The following is a 25,018-nucleotide window of genomic DNA, read 5'->3' as shown; positions in this document are numbered from 1 at the left end:
GCCCACCCTATTTTGAAGCCTATTAGAGCCTCTGGCTCTAATCATGTGCTTCAAAATAGACACCCCCCCCCCATCCCTGCCATAGTATTTCATGTGTCTGGTGTCCTAAAAAGGGGCCGAGCACATGAATAGGGAGGACGCCGGAGGTGTTGGGGGGGGCAGCGCCCATACGCCCACAATACACAATACACAGGCCGCCACTGCTGAAAATGATAAATGGTAATAGAAATAATAAAATCCTTACCCAATTTGGTCTCTGCTAAAGCAAAAGATCAGGGTTTAGATTGGCTAATATTCCCCTTTTTGCATTAGTCATGTGATCGAACCTGTAGGCATTGGGTCATGTGACCTCCTGCCATGAGATCTCAGAAGTATTTCCAGTCTGACAATTGATTAGTCTTTATTTTAAATACGCGCGTTGGTAGGTTTTTCTGCCACAACCTTTTGAACAAGATCCTGCTTTGAGACCCACTCAATAGCATATAATGTATTCAGATATAGAAGAGAATGAAATCTAGGACCACAGCAAATTATATGAAAAAATATGCCTTCATGAACACTGTACCACATATTTTGTTCATGTCCATGTCCGAATGAGCTTTGATCAGACATATCTAACATACTATCTGACATTACTCAACTACATTGTAGGATCACCACACAACTAGCCATTCTAAACATTAACATTGACTCAATTCCACTACATGGTAGGACAATAACTACCTACATACTACTAGCAGTATGAATGCTTATTACTAGGCATTAAAAGACAAACAAGGTCCCAACAATAATAGATGTGATAACTCTTGTACACACTCATTACTCCTATGAAAGTTTAATGGCTTCCGAGACACTTGCATACTCCAAAATCCTTAAACAATGGCTTCCCTGGAACAGCTGGTACAAAAGGCTTGTCAACTTTTGAAATCTATGAACATACTATAAGATACCCGTTCTCAAATTAGGGTGAGTAGAGCTGTCTCCATGCCTCCCGACACAAGGAGAGTCCAACCCAACAAGATAAGAATACAAGTATATAAATGGATCCAGAGCGACATGCCTTCATAAAGAGTACTTGTGTATCCAGGTTGACTACATCAGCCAATCTCATTTAGGGTTCCTCTAGAGGTTGCTAAGGGTTCCTTGAGCTGTGGCTAATTGATCTTCATCTTATGGTGCCTTCATATTTCCAGGTCCATCCCCATTTGGCCACTTGGTATGAAACCAATGATCTTATTATTATTATTATTATATACAGGATTTATATAGCGCCAACATTTTGCATAACGCTTTACAGCGTGAGGGAAGACAGTACAGTTACAATACAATTCAATGCAGGAGGAATCAGAGGGCCCTGCTCATTAGAGCTTACAATCTAAGACGGAGGGTCAGGTGATACAAAAGGTAATAACTGTGGGGAATAAGCAGATGTAGAAAATAGAAGTACAGTTGTGAGGTGGAAGCAGGATAGACTTCTCTGAAGAGAAAAGTTTTCTGGGCTCGCCTAAAAGTGGATAGAGTAGCAGATAGTCGGACAGATTGGGGTAGGGGATTCCAAAGGATGGGAGAGGCTCGGGGGAAGTCCTGGAGGAGAGCATGGGAGGAGGTGACAAGGGAACTAGAGAGTAGGAGGTCTTGGACTGATTATATCTGACAATAAAGGTGACAGTCCAACCACCACTGTAAGTTGTTCATTGTTCCCACTGACCCCCAAAGTAAGAGGCATTTTCCTAATAACTAATGGCAGTCCAACCCATCAGGGTGGGAATACAAGTTTATAAATGGATCCAGTTAGATATGCTTCAATAAAGAGTATGTGTGTATCCAGATAGTCTAGATCAGCCATTCTCTATCGGGGTTCCTGCACAAGTTGCTTAAGCTGTGGCTAATTGATCTACCACCTAATGGTGCCTTCATATTTCTAGTTCCATTGCCACTTGGCCAGTAGCATGACATCAATTATATTTTTATCTAACTGTAAGGGTGGCATTCCAACCACCATTGTAAGGGTTCATTCTTCCTACAGACCACCAATGTCAGGGGAATTTTCCTAATGGCCCCTAATAGACCATTCTTACTAAGGGTTCCCTGAGACCTGAAAATAAATTCAGTAGTCCATTTGGACTATTAAGGTTTAGAAAGGCTGTTCTAGATGTATTCATCAAATGTTTTTATATCCCAGTACTATTTTATGCAATGGTGCCAGCATAGGAAAAATATCAGTGTTTGTGGCCGTCAGGGTGAGTATGCAACTATGGATTAACAAATCCTTCAGTGCATGAAAAGTGGAGTGCTTGCACCATCAGGCACTTTAAATGCAAATCCGTCCAAAAGCAACAAACGTGGCACACCCATTATACAGTATATTAATAAGCATCATACAGTGGAACCTCGCATTGCGAGTAATGCGGTTTCTGAGTGTTTCACAATATGAGCTATTTAAAAAAAAACAATTCTGTCTCACAAGATGAGCAGGATACAAGCCGCTGGTGTCTGCAGTCCCACCAGAGGTGCAGGGGCGCCAGAGACACTCGGAGATGATCAGAGACACTCAGACACACTCGGAAACACTCGGAGACACTGCTTTCATGAGTTTCTGCGTGTCTCCAGCTCCCCCGCACCTCTGGCCACATGCGGTACTGTATAGACCAGCAGTGGCTGTGGAACAGATTATTTGAGTTTCCATTTTTTCCTATAGCGATTCTCGCTTTGATATACAAATGCTTTGGATTACAAGCATTCTTCTGGAACAAATTATGCTCTTAATCCAAGGTATTACTATATTTTTATGAAGCCAGAATGAAGATAAAGTTCGGTCACCACACATGTTGGCGTTGATTTACTAAAGGCAAATAGAATGTTCACTTTGCAAGTAAAGTTGTGCTTAATGAAAGTGATGGAATTTCACTTTCCAAAGAATACTGAATCATGTGCAAGGAAAATGAATGAATTTTTTCCTTGCACATGGTTGGTTGATGGAAGTCAGGAGAGCTTCACGCCATAGTGGTAAGTATAGTTCCATAAAACAGCTAAGCATCCAACATGCATGTGCGTATAAACCCAACGTGGTTACTGTAGATCATGGGTGCTCAACCTGTGGCCCTCCGTCTGTTGCTGAACTACAAGTCCCATAAAGCGTTGTAAGGCTGACAGTTCCAAGCATGACTCCCAAAGGCAGAGGCATGATGAGAATTGTACAAAGTGTCCACCACCTATAAATTATGGGAATTTTTCGTTTTTGCAACAGCTGGAGGGCAACAGGTTGAGCACCCATGCTATAGATCAGGGATATGCAATTAGCGGACCTCAAGCTGTTGCAGAACTACAAGTCCCATGAGGCATAGCAAGACTCTGACAGCCACAAGCATGACACCCAGAGGCAGAGGCATGATGGGACTTGTAGTTTTACAACAGCTGGAGGTCCGCTAATTGAATATCCCTGCTATAGATCATCCTTTCTCAACCTTTTCAACACAGAGGAACCCTTGAAATAGTTCACCGGTCTCAGGGAACCCCTGCTAAAAATTTAAAATCTACAACTCATAATACAGTATGTCATATAAATTTGGCTGCTATGCTATGCACACAGCCCCACTACCTACTTTGTGCTTCCAATAAGCACCCATTTCCGCCTTAATGATATAATGCTTTAGGTTACCTTCTCCAACACATTCATCCCAATGACCAGACATCCCCAATGCAACCTACATCCTCATCTCAGCCTGGCTGCTCCTCAGCCAGGCCCCTCCCTGGTTACCCATTAAAGAGACATCAACAGCCGTGTTTCCTTCTGCTTCATCGTCAGCCAGCCAGAGAGCCCCCTTGACCAAAGCTTTTTATTTACTTTTCCCACTGGAAGCCACGCCCTGGAGGGTTTGCCTCCAACAGCTGAACACCTCCCACAAAGGGTATGACCTCACAGCAGTAACAGGATGTTAATGCCCATATAAGGACAATACAATACAATACAAGGTACATTTACAGACATGTATACATTCAAATAGTCTGTTACACAGACTGACCAAATGCTTTCAATGATGGAAACCATACAAAACCAATGAACGATGACTATAATTCCGTTGATAGAAATCCTTAATATATACATTGTTCCAGAGAACAATGTATACTTGGATAATTCTACATCTCTTGTGAATGGAAAGCCATCTACAGATATGCACTGCCCATCTCCATGTGCTGATCAGACACAGCAGAGACAATGCGCACACATCCGCACACAACCAATGCCCGCAGAGCCAGCATATGTCCCCAGACGATCGTCTGTACAATGTACAGGGGCCCTTTTGCTGGTGGACATACCCCCACTCCGCAAACACCTTTCTTTCCAACCCCAAGATATTATCCACTACCTAACGGATCTCAACCAGCGTCAGTCTGCCCCAGTCAGCTCTAAAAGAGCGGGCTGGGGGAGAATGAACACAGGAGGACTCTTATGACAATATATATAATAAATACATCTAAAATTTCCACAACAAGTAGTGTGATGGTCAGTGGGAACAATGGTCCTTACACTAGTGGTCATTGGGAAGAATTACCTCCTTACAAATATTTTTAACTATCAATGGTGTCAGTGGGAACTTATCTGAGAGGCAGAAATTGCCCAATGCTGAAGGAACCCCTAGCAACCTCTGGAGGAACCCTGGTTGAGAATCACTGCTATAGAAGAACTTCTATGGGGCCATTTGGATGCCAGATTCATCTACTGTTTACCAAGTCGGGTGTTCATCATTTCATATGATGTATATTGTATGATATGATGGGACCTGACAGAAGTTCCAATACTTCCCCACTCTATCCAAAAAGTTTCTTGGCTATAAATACACTTTAACCCAGGGGTCTCAAACTGGTGGCCCTCCAGCTGTTGTGAAACTACAAGTCCCATCATACCTCTGCCTGTGGGAATCATGCTTGTAACTGTCAGCCTTGCAATGCCTCATGGGACTTGTAGTTTTGCAACAGCTGGAGGGCCGCCAGTTTGAGACCCCTGCTTTAACCGCTTGCCGACCAGTCGCCGTCATTATACTGTGGCAGGTTGGCACGATCCCGCGAGCCGTCGTAACTGTACGTTGGCTCCTTTAAGCGGAATAGCTGGTGTGTGTGCACGCCCGCTGCACTGTGGGGGTGCCGATTCTCGTGGCCAGTGGTTGCAATGACTGCCGGCCACAAGCGATCGCGGTCACAAGAGGCAGAACAGGGACATAAAACACACAAATCCCTGTTAAAGAAATGATAATAAAAATGCTATAAATCTATCCCCTATTTTGTAGACGCTATAACTTTTGCACAAACCAATCAATATAGGCTTATTGCGATTTTTATTACCAAAAATATGTAAAAGAATACATATCGGCCTAAACTGAGCAAAAAGTGGAGCTTCTGTAACATTCTGGAGCCACTTGCACCTTGAAAAATTGCCCAAAAAAACCCCAAAAACTCTAATTTCACATTCCCAGTTGATAATTTTTTTTTTTAATTGGGATATTTAATATAGCAAAAAGTACAAAATATTGTGTTGTTTTCAAAATTGTTGGTCTTTTTTTGTTTATAACGTAAAAAAAAAAAAAAATGCAGATATGATCAAATTCCACCAAAAGGAAGCTCTATTTGTGGGAAAAAAAGGACGCCAAATTTGTTTGGGTGCAACGTCACACAACCGCGCAATTGTCAGTTAAAGTGACGCAGTGCCGAATCGCAAAAAATGGCCTGGTCATTCAGCAGCCAAATCTTCCGGGGCTGAGCTGGTTGAGGACTGGCTCACACCAGATGCGGTGGGACTGCATTGGGCGGCTATTCCAGCGCAATCCCACCGCGTGGACATGGCAAATGCCTTGCCTTCTCTGTACCCAGTTTACACTGCCCGCATTGCAGTGGCATGTATGGGCATGATGCATGCAGTACTTTTTTTAAGCATAGCGCAGTGCAAGGCAATTCACTGCATTGTACCGCATGTCCGGCAGTTGAACTAGCGTTTATGTGACATCTGAGAGACTGAGTTTTTAATCACATTTATGGATACATTCAGAACTGACTCAGAACTGGGGATGTTAAACAGATTATTAACCAAGTTGGAGTTCCTTTCCTTTAAGTAGCCTAAGCCCTTGTACACACGGTCGGACATTCCGACAACCAAATCTGTCAGATTTTGTCCGTCGGATTTTGTCCGCTGGATTTTGTCCGAAACTGTTGCATACACACGGTTGGACAAAGTTGTCGGAAAATCCGATCATTCAGAACGTGGTGGCGTTATTTCGTTACGACAGGACTACGTTCACGCTAGTAGCCAATAGCTTTGGTGTAGGAATTTGATCTGAGCATTCGTGGCACTTTGTCCGATCGGAATTCTCTACACATGATCGGAGTATGTCCGATCGGAGCATTTTGTCGGAAAATTTTACCAACAAGTTGGAAAACTTGGTCCGTCGGATACTCCGACGGAAACAGTCCGACGTAGACCAGACACAGTCGGAATATCCGACAAAACGGTCCGATCGGACACATTCTGTCGGAATCTCCGACCGTATGTACAAGGGCTTATACTGGCAATTTTGTGAAAATTCTTTTATTATCCCTCATTTCCATAGTCCTAAACTCTTTCCATTTCGATTGTAAATTCTGTGTAGTCGGAAGTCTGAAAACGAACACTCTGCACTTTCAAGTTTGCTACTTGCAATAAATGTAAAATATTATAGAGTAGTGAATGTCTCTCCCAATTACCTCCTGAAGGCAAGCCAGGGAGATTATTTTATTGTAGTGCTCAAATAGTAGTAAAAATCTCCCTTTTTAACAAGCGTGTTGGATTATACAAAACCCAAACTAAATCTTTTCTGCTTTTATCTGGACTCACCGTTTATATCTCCATTCTATTGTTAATGAAGAAAGCAAAGAATTACATTTTCATTGAATGCATGGTTTTCAAACATCAAATCTCATTTGTGTCGCATATATATATATATATATATATATATATATATATATATATATATATATATATATATATATATATATATATATATATATATATATATATATATATATATATATATATATATATATATATATATACTGTATATATGTATACTGTATATATGTGGCGTTTCCTTAATTCTCTTCCAAAACAGCATTCCAAAAATAAAATAGATAATCACAACTTTTTTTATCGATAAAGATTTTTATTGAGCAAAATTAAAGAACATATAAAGTAATGCAGCCATTTATAACATAGATTCACATCAGGTAAACAAATTACATATAAGCTCGGGAACAATGACACTGAAACTTGGGTAGAGAGAACAATGACACACTGGAACCTGGGTATAGAGAACAATGACACACTAAAACCTGGGTAGAGAGAACAATGACACACTGGAACCTGGGTATAGAGAACATTGACACACTAGAACCTGGGTATAGAGAACAATGACACACTGGAACCTGGGTATAGAGAACAATGACACACTGGAACCTGGGTATAGAGAACAATGACACACTGGAACCTGGGTATAAAGAACAATGTCACACTGAAACCTGTGTAGAGAGAACAATGACACACTGGAACCTGGGTATAGAGAACAATGACACACTGGAACCTAGGTATAGAGAACAATGACACACTGGAACCTGGGCATAGAAAACAATAACACACTGATACTTGGGTATAGAGAACAATGGCACACTGGAACCTGGGTATAGAGAACAATGACACACTCAAACCTGGGTATAGAGAACAATGACACACTGGAACCTGGGTATAGAGAACAATGGCACACTTGAACCTACGCATAGAAAACAATAACACGCTGAAACGTGGGTATAGAGAACAATGGCACACTGGAACCTGGGTATAGAGAACATTGGCACACTGGAACCTGGGTATAGAGAACAATGGCACACTGGAACCTGGGTATAAAGAACAATGACACACTGGAACCTGGGTATAGAGAACAATGACACACTGGAACCTGGGTATAGAGAACAATGACACACTGGAACCTGGGTATAGAGAACAATGACACACTGAAACCTGGGTAGAGAGAACAATGACACACTGGAACCTGGGTATAGAGAACAATGACACACTGGAACCTAGGTATAGAGAACAATGACACACTGGAACCTGGGTATAGAGAACAATGACACACTGAAACTTGGGTATAGAGAACAATGGCACACTGGAACCTGGGCATAGAAAACAATAACACACTGAAACTTGGGTATAGAGAACAATGGCACACTGGAACCTGGGTATAGAGAACAATGACACACTCAAACCTGGGTATAGAGAACAATGACACACTGGAACCTGGGTATAGAGAACAATGGCACACTTGAACCTACGCATAGAAAACAATAACACACTAAAACGTGGGTATAGAGAACAATGGCACACTGGAACCTGGGTATAGAGAACATTGACACACTGGAACCTGGGTATAGAGAACAATGGCACACTGGAACCTGGGTATAAAGAACAATGACACCCTGGAACCTGGGCATAGAAAACAATAACACACTGAAACCTGGGTATAGAAAACAATGGCACACTGGAACCTGGGTAGAGAGAACATTGACACACTGGAACCTGGGCATAGAGAACAATGGCACACTGGAACCTGGGTATAAAGAACAATGACACACTGGAACCTGGGCATAGAAAACAATAACACACAGAAACGTGGGTATAGAGAACAATGGCACACTGGAACCTGGGTATAGAGAACAATGACACACTAGATCTTTGGTATAGAGAAAAATGGCTCACCTGATCTTAGTGATAGAGAACAATAACATGCTGACAGTGTTTGCATCTGCTTGTTATTCTATCCTTTTTTACAACAGCATTTGGGGTTAAATACCTCTCTACACAATTTGTATTTGGTTACAGAAGACAATATACATACTTTTTTATATGATGGCATTCTTTACTATTTGCAGGGTACTAGAGGTCTTTCTGGTCCACCAGGCCCTCAAGGTCCACCAGGACAAGATGTAAGTATTGTGATTTATTTGATTGAATTTATAATAAGTACAACAACCTAACATCCAACCATGCACCAGACAAAGACAGGGTAGTTACCCTAACCAGCTGAAATACAGTAGCTACAGGAGGGGGAAACTGCCACTGATACCAATAGCATTATGAACCATCAAATGTCTGAAATGAATACATTTAGCATTATGTGGAATACATCTGTGTCTTAAGAGCAAGCAGCCTGCATTTTATCAAAAAAAAAAAAAGAAATGGATGCTAGTACTCTGACTGCAGACAGGTTTTATTGACCAAACAGGGCAAGTGGCACATGTTATCAGAAATAAGGAATACAAAATTAGAAGTTAAATGATTACACTGATTGACTATATATTGCTCGATAATACATGTAAGCCTTATTTCAAAATGTAGCTTCTCTTTAGTTAGTAAAAAAAATTAAACTGCATACATTGATGCCTCAACCCAAAACCCCCTTTCCTGATGCATTTCAGCATTGCTGACTTGCTCTCAAGGAGAGGGGAAATATAGGGCACTTCCAATCCCCTATCCTTGTAAACAAGCCAGCAGTGGTGAAACACGCCACGGAAGGTGGTTTTCGGGTGGAGGCATCAATGTATGCAGATTCAGTTTTTGATGAATTAAATGTAGAGAGAAGGGCTGTGTTTTAGAGTGCGGCTTATTTACTTTTGATTGAGAGTGGAGACAGGTTGAGGTAGCCAGCACCTGGGTCGTCCATTTAAAAGGAATCAAGTCTGGAGCGGAGCCATGGGTTTGGGTATGTTCCAGTCTAAATATTTTGTCATAAGTATTGGTAATTGCCAGGCATTCATATGAAAGATAATGTTTAGCATTACTTTTTTCCAACTAAAACAGACTCTTTGTCTTGGGAGTAAAGTAGGGTGACCAGATGTCCCCGGTTTCAGGGGACAGTCCCTGGATTGAGGACACTGTCCCCAGACCAAGTCTGTCTCCGGTTTTGTCCCCGGTTTTGACTTCAACAGGAGCTGGGGCAATTTTCAAAGACAGTCAGTGCAGAATAAAAAAAAATCTGAATTACACCCCCCCCCCCCCACCCCCCCGCTCCTACTAGTTTAGGGGGTGTATTTTTTCCATTATCGGTGTCCCTTTCTGATGATGATGTGCTGGTCGGAGCGGATGGACTATTTCTTCATTTTCCGGCACATGCCCATTCAGCTCGGCTCACATGTTCTTCTGCCTTGGCTCAAATCCCGGCCAGCCGCCTGCCTGCTTATCTCCTTGCCTTCCCCGGCAGAGTCATTTTCCTCTGCTCCCCACCCAGTAGTAGCCGGGGCCTGGAGAGTGAGATCTGAGAGGCTGTGAGGCCGGCGGAGGCGACGGGGACAGAGAGACACAGCTGAGCTCAGCTGATGATGTCCCGCAGCAGGAATAGAGGGGAAGCAGATCCAATCGTGGGGCTGCCAGTGCCTTCAAGGCTTCAACACGGGTGTGCTTTGGGGGTGTCTGTGAATAGACTACATTGCACTGTGTCTGTCTCTCTGGCATAATGGATGGTATCAGAACTCATAGGCAGCGGGGGGCACTTATTGGTCAGAAGTTCACAAAATCAGCACCCAGCAGTCATTCATGTTAAGTGACACACTGTGACAGAGCCAGTCAGATCCATGATAGAGCGCCCCCTGCCTGTGAGTTATCATAATGCTGATGATCTTAACCAGTTGCCGATCGCTTGATAGCAGACTTACTGTTACAGGGCGGTCACGCTGCGCAGGATCACTTATATACATGATCCTGCATTTCTGGGTATCAGAGCCAATCAGCTGATCCGGCGGACTCGCCTAGTGGTCTGCCTATGTAAACAAGGCAGTTCGCCAGTCTGTCAGTATGGAAGACATTGATCCTGTGTTCTTGCAAGGCAAGTAATTGAATGTCATTCTTTCTCTCTGAACCAGCTTAGTGGGAGTGTTCTCCTGCTGTGCTTTCTGGGATCTATGTCTTCCCTTAGTAAAAACACCTCCCCCACAGTGAGATAACACTTGTTAGGCACGCATTTAACCCATTGATTGCCCTAGATGTTATCCCCTTCTCAGTCAGTGTCATTAGTACAGTGACAGTACATATTTTTAGCACTGATCACTGTATTAGTGTCACTGGTTCCCACAAAGTGTCACTAATGGCGCATACACACGAGCGGAATGTCAGACAGAAAAAGTCAGAATCTTTTTCATCTGATATTCCGATCGTGTGTATGCCTCATCTGACTTTTTACCCCTAAAATTCTGACGGACCTAGAAATAGAACATGTTTTAAATATTTCTGACTGAACCATTTCCTATGGGGAAAACCACTCGTCTGTATGCTGTTCCGACAGACCAAAAATGACGCATGCTCTGAAGCAAGTACGAGACGGAAGCTATTGGCTACTGGCTGTTGAACTTCCTTTTTCTAATCCCGTCGTACGAGTTGTACATCACCGCTTTCTAGACGGTCGGACTTTGGTGTGATCGTGTGTACGCAAGACAGTTTCAGTGGAACTCTGTTGGAAAAACCTTCAGAGTTTATTCCGACGGGCAAACCGGTCGTGTGTACAGGGCATTAGTGTCCGATTTTTCCACTGCAATATCGCAGTCCAGCTGTGAGTCGCTGATTGCTGCCATTACTAGTAAAAAAAAAAGTGTATGTCCCCGGATTTCATTTTAAAAATCTGGTCACCTTAGAGTAAAGCCCCATACACTCTATAAGATTTTCTGCTGAGTTTTTCCTTCAGGTTTACCAAACCCATGTAGTGGAAGGGCCTGCCTGATTGCATACACATTGAAACTTCTAAGGTTTGGCCTCATATTATATGATTTTGGTAAATCTGAAGGAAAAACTCAGCAGAAAAACTGATAGTGTGTATGGGGCTTAAGAGATCACCTGAAGTCCATTACTTGTTGCCCTGTCAACTGACTAGCCTCACATGCTACCTTTCAAACCTTGAGAGGGCATACTGGTGTCCAAGAATAACCTATGTGTTTTTTTTGGCACAATTATGTGTTTAAAGGGACACCTAAATGGTGTCTTTCTAAAGCCTTGTACACACGATCGAATTGTCCGGCGTACTTACAGTAGTCCGGCAAACAATCCGGCGGTTAGTCCGGTGAACTTTCTACCGAATGGACTTGGCCACACACGGTAAGTCCAGCGTTTGCTAGCGCAATGACGTACAGCACGTACGACGGGACTAGAAAAAGGAAGTTCAATAGCCAGTAGCCAATAGCTTCCTTCTCGTACTTGCTTCTGAGCATGCGTCATTCTTAGTCTGCCGGACTACCATACTCACAAACGTATTGTCCGCTGAAACCGAAGTCCGGCGGAAAGATTGAGCTTCAAAACTACTTTCTAAGTCCGCCGGACTTTACGTTGAAAAAGTCCACTAAAGCCCACACACAATCGGATTGTCCGGTGAAATGCGGTCTGGCGGACTAAGTACGCCGGACAATTTGATCGTGTGTACGCAGCATAAGATGCCCCACCAGCCAGGGGCGTAACTATAGGGGTTGCAGCAGTCGCGACCGCAACTGGGCCCTGTGATGCAGGGGGCCCATGCAGCCCCCTTTTACATATGGCCGGCAGCAGCATAGGCAGCTAGGGGTACCAGTGCACCATGCACATGGGTGTCGGAAGGTGGAGGGTGACTAGTAGAGCTCCATGCTTGACTATCACACTGGCTGCTCTTTAGTTGTGCATTCCCGCATGACCTGTGTCCTCGGGCCGGCTCCTCAGAGTACCCCTCTCCTGCTCCATGCATTGCCGCTCAGTCCGATGTCTGTTCTCCCCAGCCAGAGTCCCGCCCCCCTGAGTCCAGCCCACACTGCACTGCATACTTCTCCCGGGTAAACAGACTTTAAGCACACAGATGCAGTGCAGCCCTATGAGAGCCGGCTCCTGGAGGACACTGCAGGCTTGTCTCCCAGCCCCCCTCCTCCCCCGTCATACACAGATGATAAAGGGCCTTTCTGGGAGATATGCTGATCGCCCGTCCGGCACACTGGATGGAGCCCAGGCCAACATGGATGAGTGCGCAGCCTGCAGCTTGGTCATGGTGAGTGAGAGGACCCCATCCCCCACACACCATTACATACCCCCTCCATCTCCCCCTGGGGACAGAGACCCCTTCTCACGTGGGGACAGGGACCCCCATCTCCCCTGGGGACAGGGACCCCTTCTCACCTGGGGGCAGTAACTTCATCTGCCCTGGAGAAAAGGACCTCATCTCTTCTGGGGACAGGGACAGGGACAGTCCCCCAATGGGGCACCTAAAAATAAAAAATAAAATAATTTAAAAAAACTACTGATACCAGTGGTGGAACTACAGGGCTCACAAAGGTCATACCTGTGACCACGCCCTGGAGTTCCACCGCCGGACTCGGAGGGAAGGGCCCTGGTTGGGGTTCAGGGGGGACCCTTCGTGGTTTCTTGCATCGGGGCCCTGAAGGTTCTAGTTATGCCACTTCCACCAGCATGTTCATCCACAAAAACCTATACATTATGGGACGCACACATATGAAGGGGCCCTAAAGCAGCAAAAGCTACTTAAATTTGCATATGTACGTAGTTACGTACTAAAATAAATCTATTGAAGAATGGATCAAATTTACAAACCTAGAGCTATTCGTCTCCAGACCTGCGTTCTCAGATGCCTGTATTCTGAAATAACTCATCCTCGTCCCTTTTATCTTTGGATTTAAAGCAAGTACTTGCAGCTAAAGAAAACAAACTGACTCTACTAATTAGGAGAAATATCTGCAATTTTATGCTTTACAGCAAAATTATTCATGTCAGAGTTTACTTAGGAAAGTAGAGTCTACTGTTATTTCCTAAAGCTGGCAACTTTTTTATTTTTATTTTTTTATAAGTATTTCTCTAATTTACACAGTAAAAAGTATCCCTACATAATTCATTAGATGTGATCTGAAGTCTGTTAAACAATATTTGAGTTAATGAATTATTCCTCCCTTGTTTCTAGGGCTTCCCAGGAAACCCAGGAGAGCCAGGACCTCCAGGTGAACCGGTATGTCTTCTGCACTATACGTGCACCATACATTCATCAAATTACTGTTACTGAGATAATTATTTTTTGGTATATTATTGTACATGATTGTATTATAAAGTGTATCTAAAACAAAAATAGATCTTTAGTATGTTTTGCAGCATGCCTGTGGGGCTAGAGGGGGTAGGGCGATGGGGTGGTCATCACGTTCTCCATGTTTCCCTTTTCGTTGGGCGCTAAACAAGGGTCACATAAGAGACCTTCTCCAGGGTGGGTTCTTTTGGCCTATGTTAGGCACTTTGTTTAGGGTCACTGCTTTACACATGGGCAAGAGCATACTTGGTAGAGTCTATAGGAGGTTTCTTCAAGAAGAACTGCAAGTCCCAGCAGTCTTCCCTTATATCGAGAATTCCGATCCTAGCATGGCACTTGCAATCCAGACTCCGGCAATGGCAACAAGCAGCACATCTCTCTATATCTGGGCCTCTAAAATGTGGACCCCCTGTTCCTTTTAAAACAAAACAAAAAAAAGAGCGGAAATTCCTGTCAAACGTCAGGTCATTTGTTTTCACATCATTCGTGTGCCAGCCACGACACGCCATTTTCATGGCACAATCGAAAGTGCCTGATCCAACATGCTGGATGTTTTTTTTAAAAAAAGCCCATTTTTCGTTTTTCGATCAACAGTTCGGTTTTTGACTCATCTATGGCCGGCTTTACTTTTGCCATTGTTTCAACAGTTTCCTTGTTGAAGACCTTGTTAAAGCAAAAAAAAAGCACCCAAACATTCCTTGGTGTGCTAGCTCCTAGCTTATAATTTGTGTTTAAGAAGCATTCACATCCAAAAATAGGGCCATGGATGTCTTCTCTTATACATCAATAAAAAAATAAAATAATAAAAAAAAAAACAGCCTGGGCTTATTTCCAAGCTAGGCAACAGTCAAGATCTATTACACGATTATGAGAGGTACTTGGTGCCAGAATTTTGGCAGTACTGTTAGTTTGAGAACCCTTGTGTATGTGACTGGTTAATTTTAAGGTACATGAAAGCATATGATGTACAGACAATGATGACCTGTTGGGTATGGTTCAACCAGGTAAAAGGAGCAACATGGCTGTCTTAAAATAACCAAAGGTCCATTAGAGGTGAGCAAGGAATATTTATTATTTAGAGTAAGAATATCCATGAGAAACCTGCCATGCCTTTATATTAAAAGCCTATAATATAATCTTTCAAAATCAATCTTGTTTGATACTGTCATAGATTCATAATTGAAAACTAAACCTTGAGATGCACAAAGGGAGTACAGCCTACCTGCTAAGTAATTCAGTTTTCCATCCAAACTATAATAATAAATCTTACCATAACCTATTTTGCCTGTTAACCCTGGAACACACGTGATGGTGATGCTGGAACAAACCTGCCGACGATTTTGCAATACACATGATGTGATACTGGAACACACACGATGGTGATACTGGAACACACATGATGGTGAATCTGAAACACACATGCTAGTGATGCTGGAACACACATGATGGTGATGCTGGAACACACATGATGGTGATGCTGGAACACACATGATGGTGGTGCTGGAACACACATGATGGTGGTGCTGGAACACACATGATGGTGGTGCTGGAACACACATGCTGGTGATGCTGGAGCACACATGATGGTGGTGCTGGAACACACATGCTGGTGATGCTGGAACACACATACTAGTGATGCTGGAACACACATGCTGGTGATGCTGGAACACACGTGATGGTGATGCTGGAACACATGTGATGGTGATACTGGAACACACGTGATGGTGATACTGCAACACACGTGATGGTGGTGCTGGAGCACACATGATGGTGGTACTGGAACACACATGATGGTAGTGCTGGAACATACATGCTGGTGATGCTGGAACACACATGATGGTAATGCTGGAACACACATGATGGTCATGTTGGAACACACATGATGGTTATGTTGGAACACAATACTGGTGATCAGTGGCGGCTGGTGCTCAAAAATTTTGGGTGGGTGCAAACAAACTGAAAAATACTGAAAAAAAACAGCCAAATGCAGTCACTGTGCCCATCAGCTGGAACACCTGCTGTTTATCCTGGAACTCACATGCTGGTGATGCTGAAACATATTTGCTGGTGATCCTGGAACACACATACTGGTGGTGATACTGAGAAACACATACTGTTGATGCTGAAAGAAACCTGCTGGTAAAGCTGGAACACCTGCTTTTGATCCTGGAACTCACATGCCGGTGATGCTGAAACACATCTGCTGGTGATCCTGGAACACATATACTGGTGATCCTGGAAACACATACTGATAATGCTGAAACACATCTGCTGGTAAAGCTGGAACACCTGCTGTTTATCCTGGAACTCAGATGCTGATGATGCTTAAAGGAGAAGTCCAGCCTGAACTAATTTGGCTGGGCTTCTCCTATGGGTCACAGGAGTGCAAGATCAGTCCAGACACCATGTAATCCTGACTCTGGGAGTCTGGATCCGCCAGGTTCCTGCACTGATAGCAGTCTCAGCCTCTCAGAAAGCCACTAAAAATGCTGAGACGGCCGCTTCGACCCCTCCACAGCTCAGTGCTTCAGTGAGCGTGGAGTAGCAGAACAGGAGAGCTGCTGACTGACAGTCAGCAGCCCTCCGATCGCGGAGCTGTGAGAACCACGTCATCGGCAGTGTTCAATTGCTCAGTTCTTAGTGAAGAGGAGGCGGGGAACAGATGCAGTATCGGGTCGATGCTTCATCCCCCTAGGTAAGTATTAATCTGCAAAAAACAAGATTCCCATACTTTTACTTTAAATGCACCTGATGGTGATCCTGGTGCACACCTGCTAATGGTTCTGGAACATGCATCATTGATGATGCTGAAACACATTTGCTGGTGATCCCGGAACACACATGCTGTTGATGCTGAAACAAACCTGACTTTAAAGCTGGAACACCTGCTGTTTATCCTGGAACGCACATGCTGGTGATGCTGAAACACATTTGCTGGTGATCCTGGAACACACATACTGGTAGTGATCCTGAGAAACACATACTGTTGATGCTGAAAAAAAACTGCTGTTAAAGCTGGAACACCTGCTGTGTATCCTGGAACTCACATGATTGATGATGCTGAAACACATCTGCTGGTGATCCCAGAGCACACATACTGTTGATGAAACAAACCTGCTGGTAAAGCTGGAACACCTGCTGTTTATCCTGGAACTCCCCTGCTGGTGATGCTGAAACACATCTGCTGGTGATCCCAGAACACACATACTAGTGATCCTGAAAAACACATACTGTTGATGCTGAAACAAACCTGCTGGTAAAGCTGGAACACCTGCTCTTTATCCTGGAATTCACATGCTGGTGATGCTTTAACACATCTGCTGGTGATCCCGGAACACACATACTGTTGATGCTGAAACAAACCTGCTGTTAAAAGTGGAACACCTGCTGTTTATCCTGGAACTCACATGCTGGTGATGCTGAAAAAACATTTGCTGGTGATCCTGGAACACACATACTGGTGATCCTAAGAAACACATATTGTTGATGCTGAAACAAACCTGCTGTTAAAGCTGGAACACCTGCTCTTTATCCTGGAGCTCACATGCTGGTGATTCTGAAACACATTTGCTGGTGATCCTGGAACACACATACTGGTGATCCTAAAAAAACTTGCTGGTAAAGCTGGAACACCTGCTGTTTTTCCTGGAACTCACATGCTGGTGATGCTGAAACACATTTGCTGGTGATCCTGGAACACACATACTGGTGATCCTAAAAAACTTGCTGGTAAAGCTGTAACACCTGCAGTTTATCCTGGAACTCACATGATTGATGATGCTGAAACACATCTGCTGGTGATCCTGGAACACACATTCTGTTGATGCTGAAACAAACCTGCTGTTAAAGCTGGAACACCTGCTGTTTATCCTGGAACTCACATGCTGGTGATGCTGAAACACATTTGCTGGTGATCCTGGAACACACATACTGGTGGCGATACTGAGAAACACATACTGTTGATGCTGAAACAAACCTGCTGGTAAAGCTGGAACACCTGCTATTGATCCTGGAACTCACATGCTGGTGATGCTGAAACACATCTGCTGGTGATCCCAGAACACACATTCTGGTGATCCTGGAAGCACATATTGATAATGTTGAAAAACATCTGCTGGTAAAGCTGGAACACCTGCTGTTTATACTGGAACTCACATGCTCGTGATTCTTAAACACATTTGCTGTTTATCCTGGAACTTACATGCTGGTGATGCTGAAACACATCTGCTGGTGATCCCGGAACACACGCACAGGTCATGCTGAAATGCATCTGCTGGTGATCCCGGAATCTCTTCCTTGCTGCTTCTAACGCACAGAAATCCTGACGTAAGCCTGCACTAAGAGGTTCCCCAAAGCCACCAATCAGACACAGACCTACCTTGGAAGTGACGGGTGGTGTAGAAAACAAAAGGGACGACACAGCGCAGGCTGCAAGGTGTACTCTTCTACTTGCCTCCCACTGACCCTCTATGGAGCTGTGTGTACTTATACTGTGATTGCATATAACTCAGTTTAATGAAAAAACAAGGGGATTTGTATGACTCGAGCACAGCTGCGGTGATTACTGTACAGCAATACATACATATTGAGTGCTCTAACTTCTTCCCTAATATTGCTTTAATTAGAATACAAAAGCTCATTGAAAATACATGTTTTCCTCTTAATGAAGTTTTCTACTTCAAACCCCCCCCCCCCCCCCCCCCCCCGAGGAGCGCCCCTCCATGGGGGTCCTTGGTACTTCACATGTCCTAGCTTCTCTCTATTCTGTATAGCCGCCCCCTCCTGAGCTCTCTCTCATTTACCTCTTGTTATTCTGTATTCCTGCAGGGTCCGGCTTCCATCCTCTCCCCGGGAGACGTGCAGCATCTCTTCAAGGTAAGCATACATTTTCTAACGCTTCGCCGCGCAGAAACCTGGCCGGAATACCGAGCTGCCATCTCTTCCAAAAAAAAAGACACAAAACACATAAATCATATAACATTCAACTCCTAGTCTGTTTAAAGTAGAAGTATAACCTAACCAACTGATAATTGGTTTGATAAAGCATCATAAATAATTTATTTTTTATTGTTTTTACCTTTTTTGTTCTCCTTTTTTTGCATCTCTGTGCTGCTGATCTTCTGCACCCTCCTTGCAGCCACTTACTGTCTGCATACAGCAGAATCTGCCAATGGCTGCATAGCATATCTCAGGGCGGGTTTCCTGGTGGAAAAACTAGACATGTGCAGAACGAAAATATTTGTTTTGTTTCATTTTGGTTTCGATTCGTTATATTTACATAAATTCGTTTAACCCGTTTAATTTCGTTTTTTTTTTGGAATTTGTTGCCTTTATATGTTCAAATCAATTAGAATTTTCGGAAAATTCTAATTCGAATCGTTTCGAATGGTTTTCCAATTCGAAAAGTTTTCAAATATTTTTTTTCGAAATTCAAATCGTTTTCCAATTTCCAAAAGAGAATAAAATAGAATAGAAAATTAAAGGAATCAAATAGAAAAAAAATAATAGAATAGAATAGAAAATAATATAACAGAAAATGAAATAGAATATAATAGAGTAAAACAGAGCAAAATAGAATAGTAAATAAAAGAACAGAATATAATAGAATAGAAATAATACAAATAAATAAATAATAGAATAAAATAGAAGAATAGCTATCTTCTAAAATTTGAATAGAATAGAAAAGAATAGAATTAAAAAAATAATTGAATAGAAATTTGAATTTAAATAGAATAGAAAATAATAGATTAGAATAGAAAATAACAGAATATTATAGATAAAAAACAATAGAATAGAAAGAATGTAAACATCTTCCTATTCTAATCTATTCTTTTCTATTCTATTCAAAACAAGTTAATGCTATTTGAATTTTGGGAACTGGTTATATTCTTTTTATACTATTCTATTGTTTTTTTTTTCATTCTACTCTTTTTCTGTTTCTTCTATTCTTTTCTATTCTATTATTTTCTTTTCTATTCTATCCTTTCTATTCAATTATTTTCTAATCAAATTCGCATATATTCTATTACAAATTCGAATTTGGGAAGATGGTTATATTCTTTTCTATTCTGTTGTTTTTTTTCTATTCTAATCTGTTATTTTCTCTTGTATTCAAATTCAAATTGATTCTATTTTTTTTTCTATTCTATTATAGTCTATTCTATTCTTTTTTTTTCTATTATATTCTTTTTTATTCTAGTCTTTTCTTATATATTCAAATTCCAATTTATTCTATTTGAAATTCCAATTTCAGAAGATGGTTATATTATTTTTATTTTATCTATCGTATCCATTTATATTCTATTCTATTCTATTCTGTTCTTTTATGTTCTATTTAATTCTGTTTCACTCTATTATATTATTTTATTCTCTGTTATATTCTTTTTATGCTATTCTATTGTTTTTTTCATTATACTCTTTTTCTGTTTCTTCTATTCTTTTCTATTATTTTATTTTCTATTCTATTCCATCCTTTCTATTCAATTTTTTTCTAATCAAATTCACATATATTCTATTACAAGTTCGAATTTGGGAAGATGGTTATATTCTTTCTATTCTGTTGTTTTTTTCTATACTAGTCTGTTATATTCTATCCTAATCTATTATTCTCTCTTGTATTCAAATTCAAATTGATTCTATTTCTTTTTTTTCTATTCTATTATAGTCTATTCTATTCTGTTTTTTTCTATTCTATTCTTTTTTTATTCTATTCTTTTCTTATATATTCAAATTCCAATTTATTCTATTTGAAATTCCAATTTTAGAAGATGGTTATATATATTTTTTTTAATCTATTGTATTCTTTTTTTTTTTCTATTCTAGTCTGTTCTAGTCTGTTCTTTTATGTTCTATTTTATTCTGTTTTACTCTATTATATTATATTATTTTATTCTATGTTATATTCTTTTTTTATTCTATTTTTTTTATATTCTGTTCCTTTATTTTATTTTATATCTTATTCTCTTTGGAAATTCAAAAACTTTTTGAAAACTGTTCAAATCAATTCGAAAAACTATTCGAAACAATTCAAATTCCGCCCAAATTATTATTTTTTCATTATTTCGGATTTGTTGAAATTCGGTACTGTTGTAATTCGGAAATTCGAATACATCCGAATTTCCGAAAAACAACCTCTGAGCTCTGTCCCTTTTCTACACCCTCAAGCTACTTCCTAGTACTGCTCCTTTTTGGGAATAGAGAGCCTGTGGTCTTCCTGCAGCTGATATTCCCCCAATATTGATACACCATGGCTTTTTCTGCACCATGTCTTTGCGTGGGGGGGCGCTCATCCTGGTAGAGGCAAGGCTTTGCTTCCTCATGTCAGAGCCTCCAGCAAGGAGAACAGTGAGCAGCACCATAGTGATGTCATTAACCACTTTGAAGGGGGATATCGTTGTTATGGCAGCAGCTAGCCACCATAACCCCGGTATCCTCTTGTTCAGCCGGCGGTCCGGTTTCCGATAAGAGCGGTCTCTGTGGTAGAGACCGCCCCCCCTCCGCCGCGCTCCGGTGCCCTCCGACGCTTACCGGACCAGTCGACAGCGGCGGAGGCGATCGGATCTTCACCCTTGATGGCCATGGGGGCAAGTGAGGGGAAGATGGCCCCCACCCGTCTCCATAACAATGCAGGGCGGAAACTACACCATATCGTCGCTTCCGCTCTTAAAGGGACATTTTTTTTTTAATTTAAAAAAAAAAATATTTAATTAAATTTTTTTTTTTTTTTTTATTGCATTTAAGTGTAAATATGAGATGTGAGGTCTTTTTGACCCCCAGATATCTTATTTAAGAGGACCTGTCATGCTTTTTTCCTATTACATGGGGGTTTACATTCCTTGTAATAGGAATAAAAGTGACACTTTTTTTTTAAACAGTGTAAAATAAAAAATAAAAAGTAAAATAAATAAGAAAAAAAAAATATTTTAAACACGCCCCGTCATGCCAAGCTCGCGTGCAGAAGCGAACGCATACGTGAGTAGCGCCCGCATATGAAAACGGTGTTCAAACCACACATGTGAGGTATCGCCGCGATCGGTAGAGTGAGAGCGATAATTCTAGCCCTAGACCTCCTGTGTAACTTAAAACATGCAACCTGTAGAATTTTTTAGCCAACGCTCATTGAGATTTTTAAGGGTAAAAATTTGTCGCCATTCCACGAGCGGGCGCGATTTGGAAGCGTGACATGTTGGGTATCAATTTACTCGGCGTAACATTATCTTTCACAATATAAAAAAACAAAAATTAAGCCTACTTTACTGTTGTTTTCTCTTATTTTTCAATTAAAAAAAGTGTATTTTTTCCAAAAAAAAGTGTGCTTGTAAGACCGCTGCTCAAATATGGTGTGACAGAAAGTATTACAACGACCGCCATTTTATTCTCTAGGGTGTTCGGAAAAAAATGTATACTGTTTGGGGGTTCTAAGGAATTTTCTAGCAATCAAACCTGTTTTTAACTTTTAAACAACAAATCTCAGAAAGAAGCTCCGTCCTTAAAGCGGGATTCCACCCTAAAGTGGAACCTCCGCTGATCGGAACCCCCCCCCCCCCCCCCTCCGGTGTCACAATTGGCACCTTTCAGGGGGGAGGGGGGTGGAGATACCTGTCAAAGACAGGTATTTACACCCACTTCCGGGCATAGACTCCCGTGGGAGTCTACGCCATTTCCTGCCCTGCCGCGCTGTCTGCTGGGACACACACGGGTCCCAGTGACAGCGCGGAGATTTTCTATTGCGCGGCGCGGCTCGCGCATGCGCAGTAGGGAGCCGGGAAGTGAAGCCGATTCGCTTCACTTCCTGATTCCCTCACCTAGAATGGCGGCGGCAGCAGCCGAGGCCCGAGCGGTCGATCGGCCTCGGCTGCCGGCATCGCTGGAACCCGGGACAGGTGAGTGTCCATTTATTAAAAGTCAGCAGCTGTAGTATTTATAGCTGCTGGCTTTTAATATTTTTTTTTTTGGGGCGGAATCCCTCTTTAAGTGGTTGAATCTCACTCAATATCTCTTGAGACAATAGCAATCGGAGGCAGCGGTGCCTTAGATCTCAGACTGTAGATATACAGCTATAAGGCGCAGGGTAAAGTAGTGCCTAGGCAAACGCACCTACCAGGAACAGCTCTTATAGATTTCAGGATAAATGTAAAATGAGAATCATTTTTTTTTCAGGGTATTACTAAGTACACAATTACATTTCTAGATGTTCTATATAAAAGTGTTTCCCAACCAGGGTTCCGTGGCACCCTGGGGTGCCTTTTATGTAACCCTTGGGGTTCCACAAGCACAAGGTCTAGTTTGCACTGGATCAGAGATGGATGAGGGGACTCTGAGGTGATGTGGCAACTCAGTGGCGATGGGGGACTCTGAATTAATGGGGAGACTGTCATGGTGGTATTCTGATTTGATGAGGAAGCTTTCGTGTATAGGGAAGACTCTGATGTGGTGAGGGGAGGACTGTGACGTGATGGGGGATTCAGTGATGAGAGGCATCTGATGTAAAGGGGGGACTTTGATGTAATGGGATGACAGAATGGGGCACCTGACATGATTTGGGGGGGCAGGATGTGATGAGGGGACCTCTGTTGTATAGGGGTCATTCTGATGTATAGCAGGGCCTGTGATGTAAAGGGGGCTCTGGATTTTGTCATGGGAGTGCTCTGATGTGATGGGTAAGCTCTCATGTATAGGGGAGACCCTGATTTGAAGGGGCACTCTGAATCGGTGATGAGGAGGCCTCTGATGTATCGGGTTAATTGTATGCAATGGGGGACTTCTGCTGTCTAGGGGGCCTCTGATATGAAGGGAGGGGGGCTCTGATGTGAAGGGGGGACCTCTGATGTATAGGGGAACCTTTGATGTGATGGGGGGACTTCTGATGTATGGGGAGGCCTCTATTGTTAAGGGGGCCCCCTGATGTAATGGTGGTACCTGTGATGTGATGGAGGTCCTGAAGTATAGGGGGACCTTTGATGTGATGGGAGGACCTCTGGTGTATGGGGAGGCCTCTGAGGTGAAGGGGGACCTCTGATGTAATGGTGGAACCTCTGATGTAGTGGGGGTCCTTTGACATAAAGGGGGACCTTTGATGTGATGGGAGGACCTCTGATGTATGGTTATGCCTCTGATGTGAAGGGGGAACTCTGATATGATGGTGGAACCTCTGATGTAATGGTGGGACCTCTGATATAATGGTGAGACCTCTGTTGTGTTGGGGGTCCTTTGATGTATGGGGGGGCTCTGATGTTTGGGGGGCCTCTAATGTTAAGGGAGACCTCTGATGTAATGGTAGGACTTCTAATGTAGCGGGGGTCCTTTGACATATAGGGGGACCTTTAAAGTAATGGGAGGACCTCTGATGTGTGGGTATGCCTCTGATGTGAAGGGGGAACTTTGATGTAATGGTGGAACCTCTGATGTTATGGTGGGACCTCTGATATGTTGGGGGTCCTTTGATGTATAGGGGGGCCTCTGGTGTATGGGGGGGCTCTAATGTGAAGGGAGACCTCTGATGTTATGGTAGGGCCTCTGATGTGGTGGGGTTCATTTGACGTATGGTGAGACCTTTGATGTGATGGGCGGACCACTCCTTTATTGGAGGCCTCTGATGTAATTGTGGGACCTCTGATGTGTTGGGGGTCCTTTGACGTATATGGGGACCTTTGATGTGATGGGAGGCCTTCTAATCTATGGGGAGACCTCTGATGTAATGGTGGGACCTCTGATATGTTGGGGATCCTTTGACGTATAGGGGGACCTTTAAAGTGATGGGAGGAACTCTGATGTATGGGTATGCCTCTGATGTGAAGGGGTAACTCTGATGTAATGGTGGAACCTCTGATGTAATGGTGGGACCTCTTATATTATGGCAAGACCTCTGATATGTTGGGGGTCCTTTGATATATAGGGGGGCCTCTGATGTA

General features: G+C 42.7%; 1 protein-coding gene across 1 annotated transcript in view; it reads left to right on the top strand.

Moving 5' to 3' along the window:
- The window catches only part of LOC143997657 (uncharacterized), a 230,127-nt gene that overhangs the window by 89,435 nt on the left and 115,674 nt on the right, over positions 1 to 25,018 (top strand). The window contains exons 14-16 of the mRNA XM_077493378.1: positions 8,950 to 9,003; positions 13,992 to 14,036; positions 18,936 to 18,983. Coding sequence (XP_077349504.1) covers positions 8,950 to 9,003; positions 13,992 to 14,036; positions 18,936 to 18,983 — 147 coding nt within the window. The remainder of the gene's footprint in view (positions 1 to 8,949; positions 9,004 to 13,991; positions 14,037 to 18,935; positions 18,984 to 25,018) is intronic.

The sequence above is a fragment of the Lithobates pipiens genome, unplaced genomic scaffold, assembly GCF_037356315.1.
Source record: "Lithobates pipiens isolate NorthernLeopardFrog02 unplaced genomic scaffold, aLitPip1_a1.2 Scaffold_19, whole genome shotgun sequence".
NCBI classification, from domain to species: Eukaryota; Metazoa; Chordata; class Amphibia; order Anura; family Ranidae; genus Lithobates; species Lithobates pipiens.
Note: the sequence above shows the minus strand (reverse complement) of the source record. Positions and strands in the feature narration are given on the sequence as shown.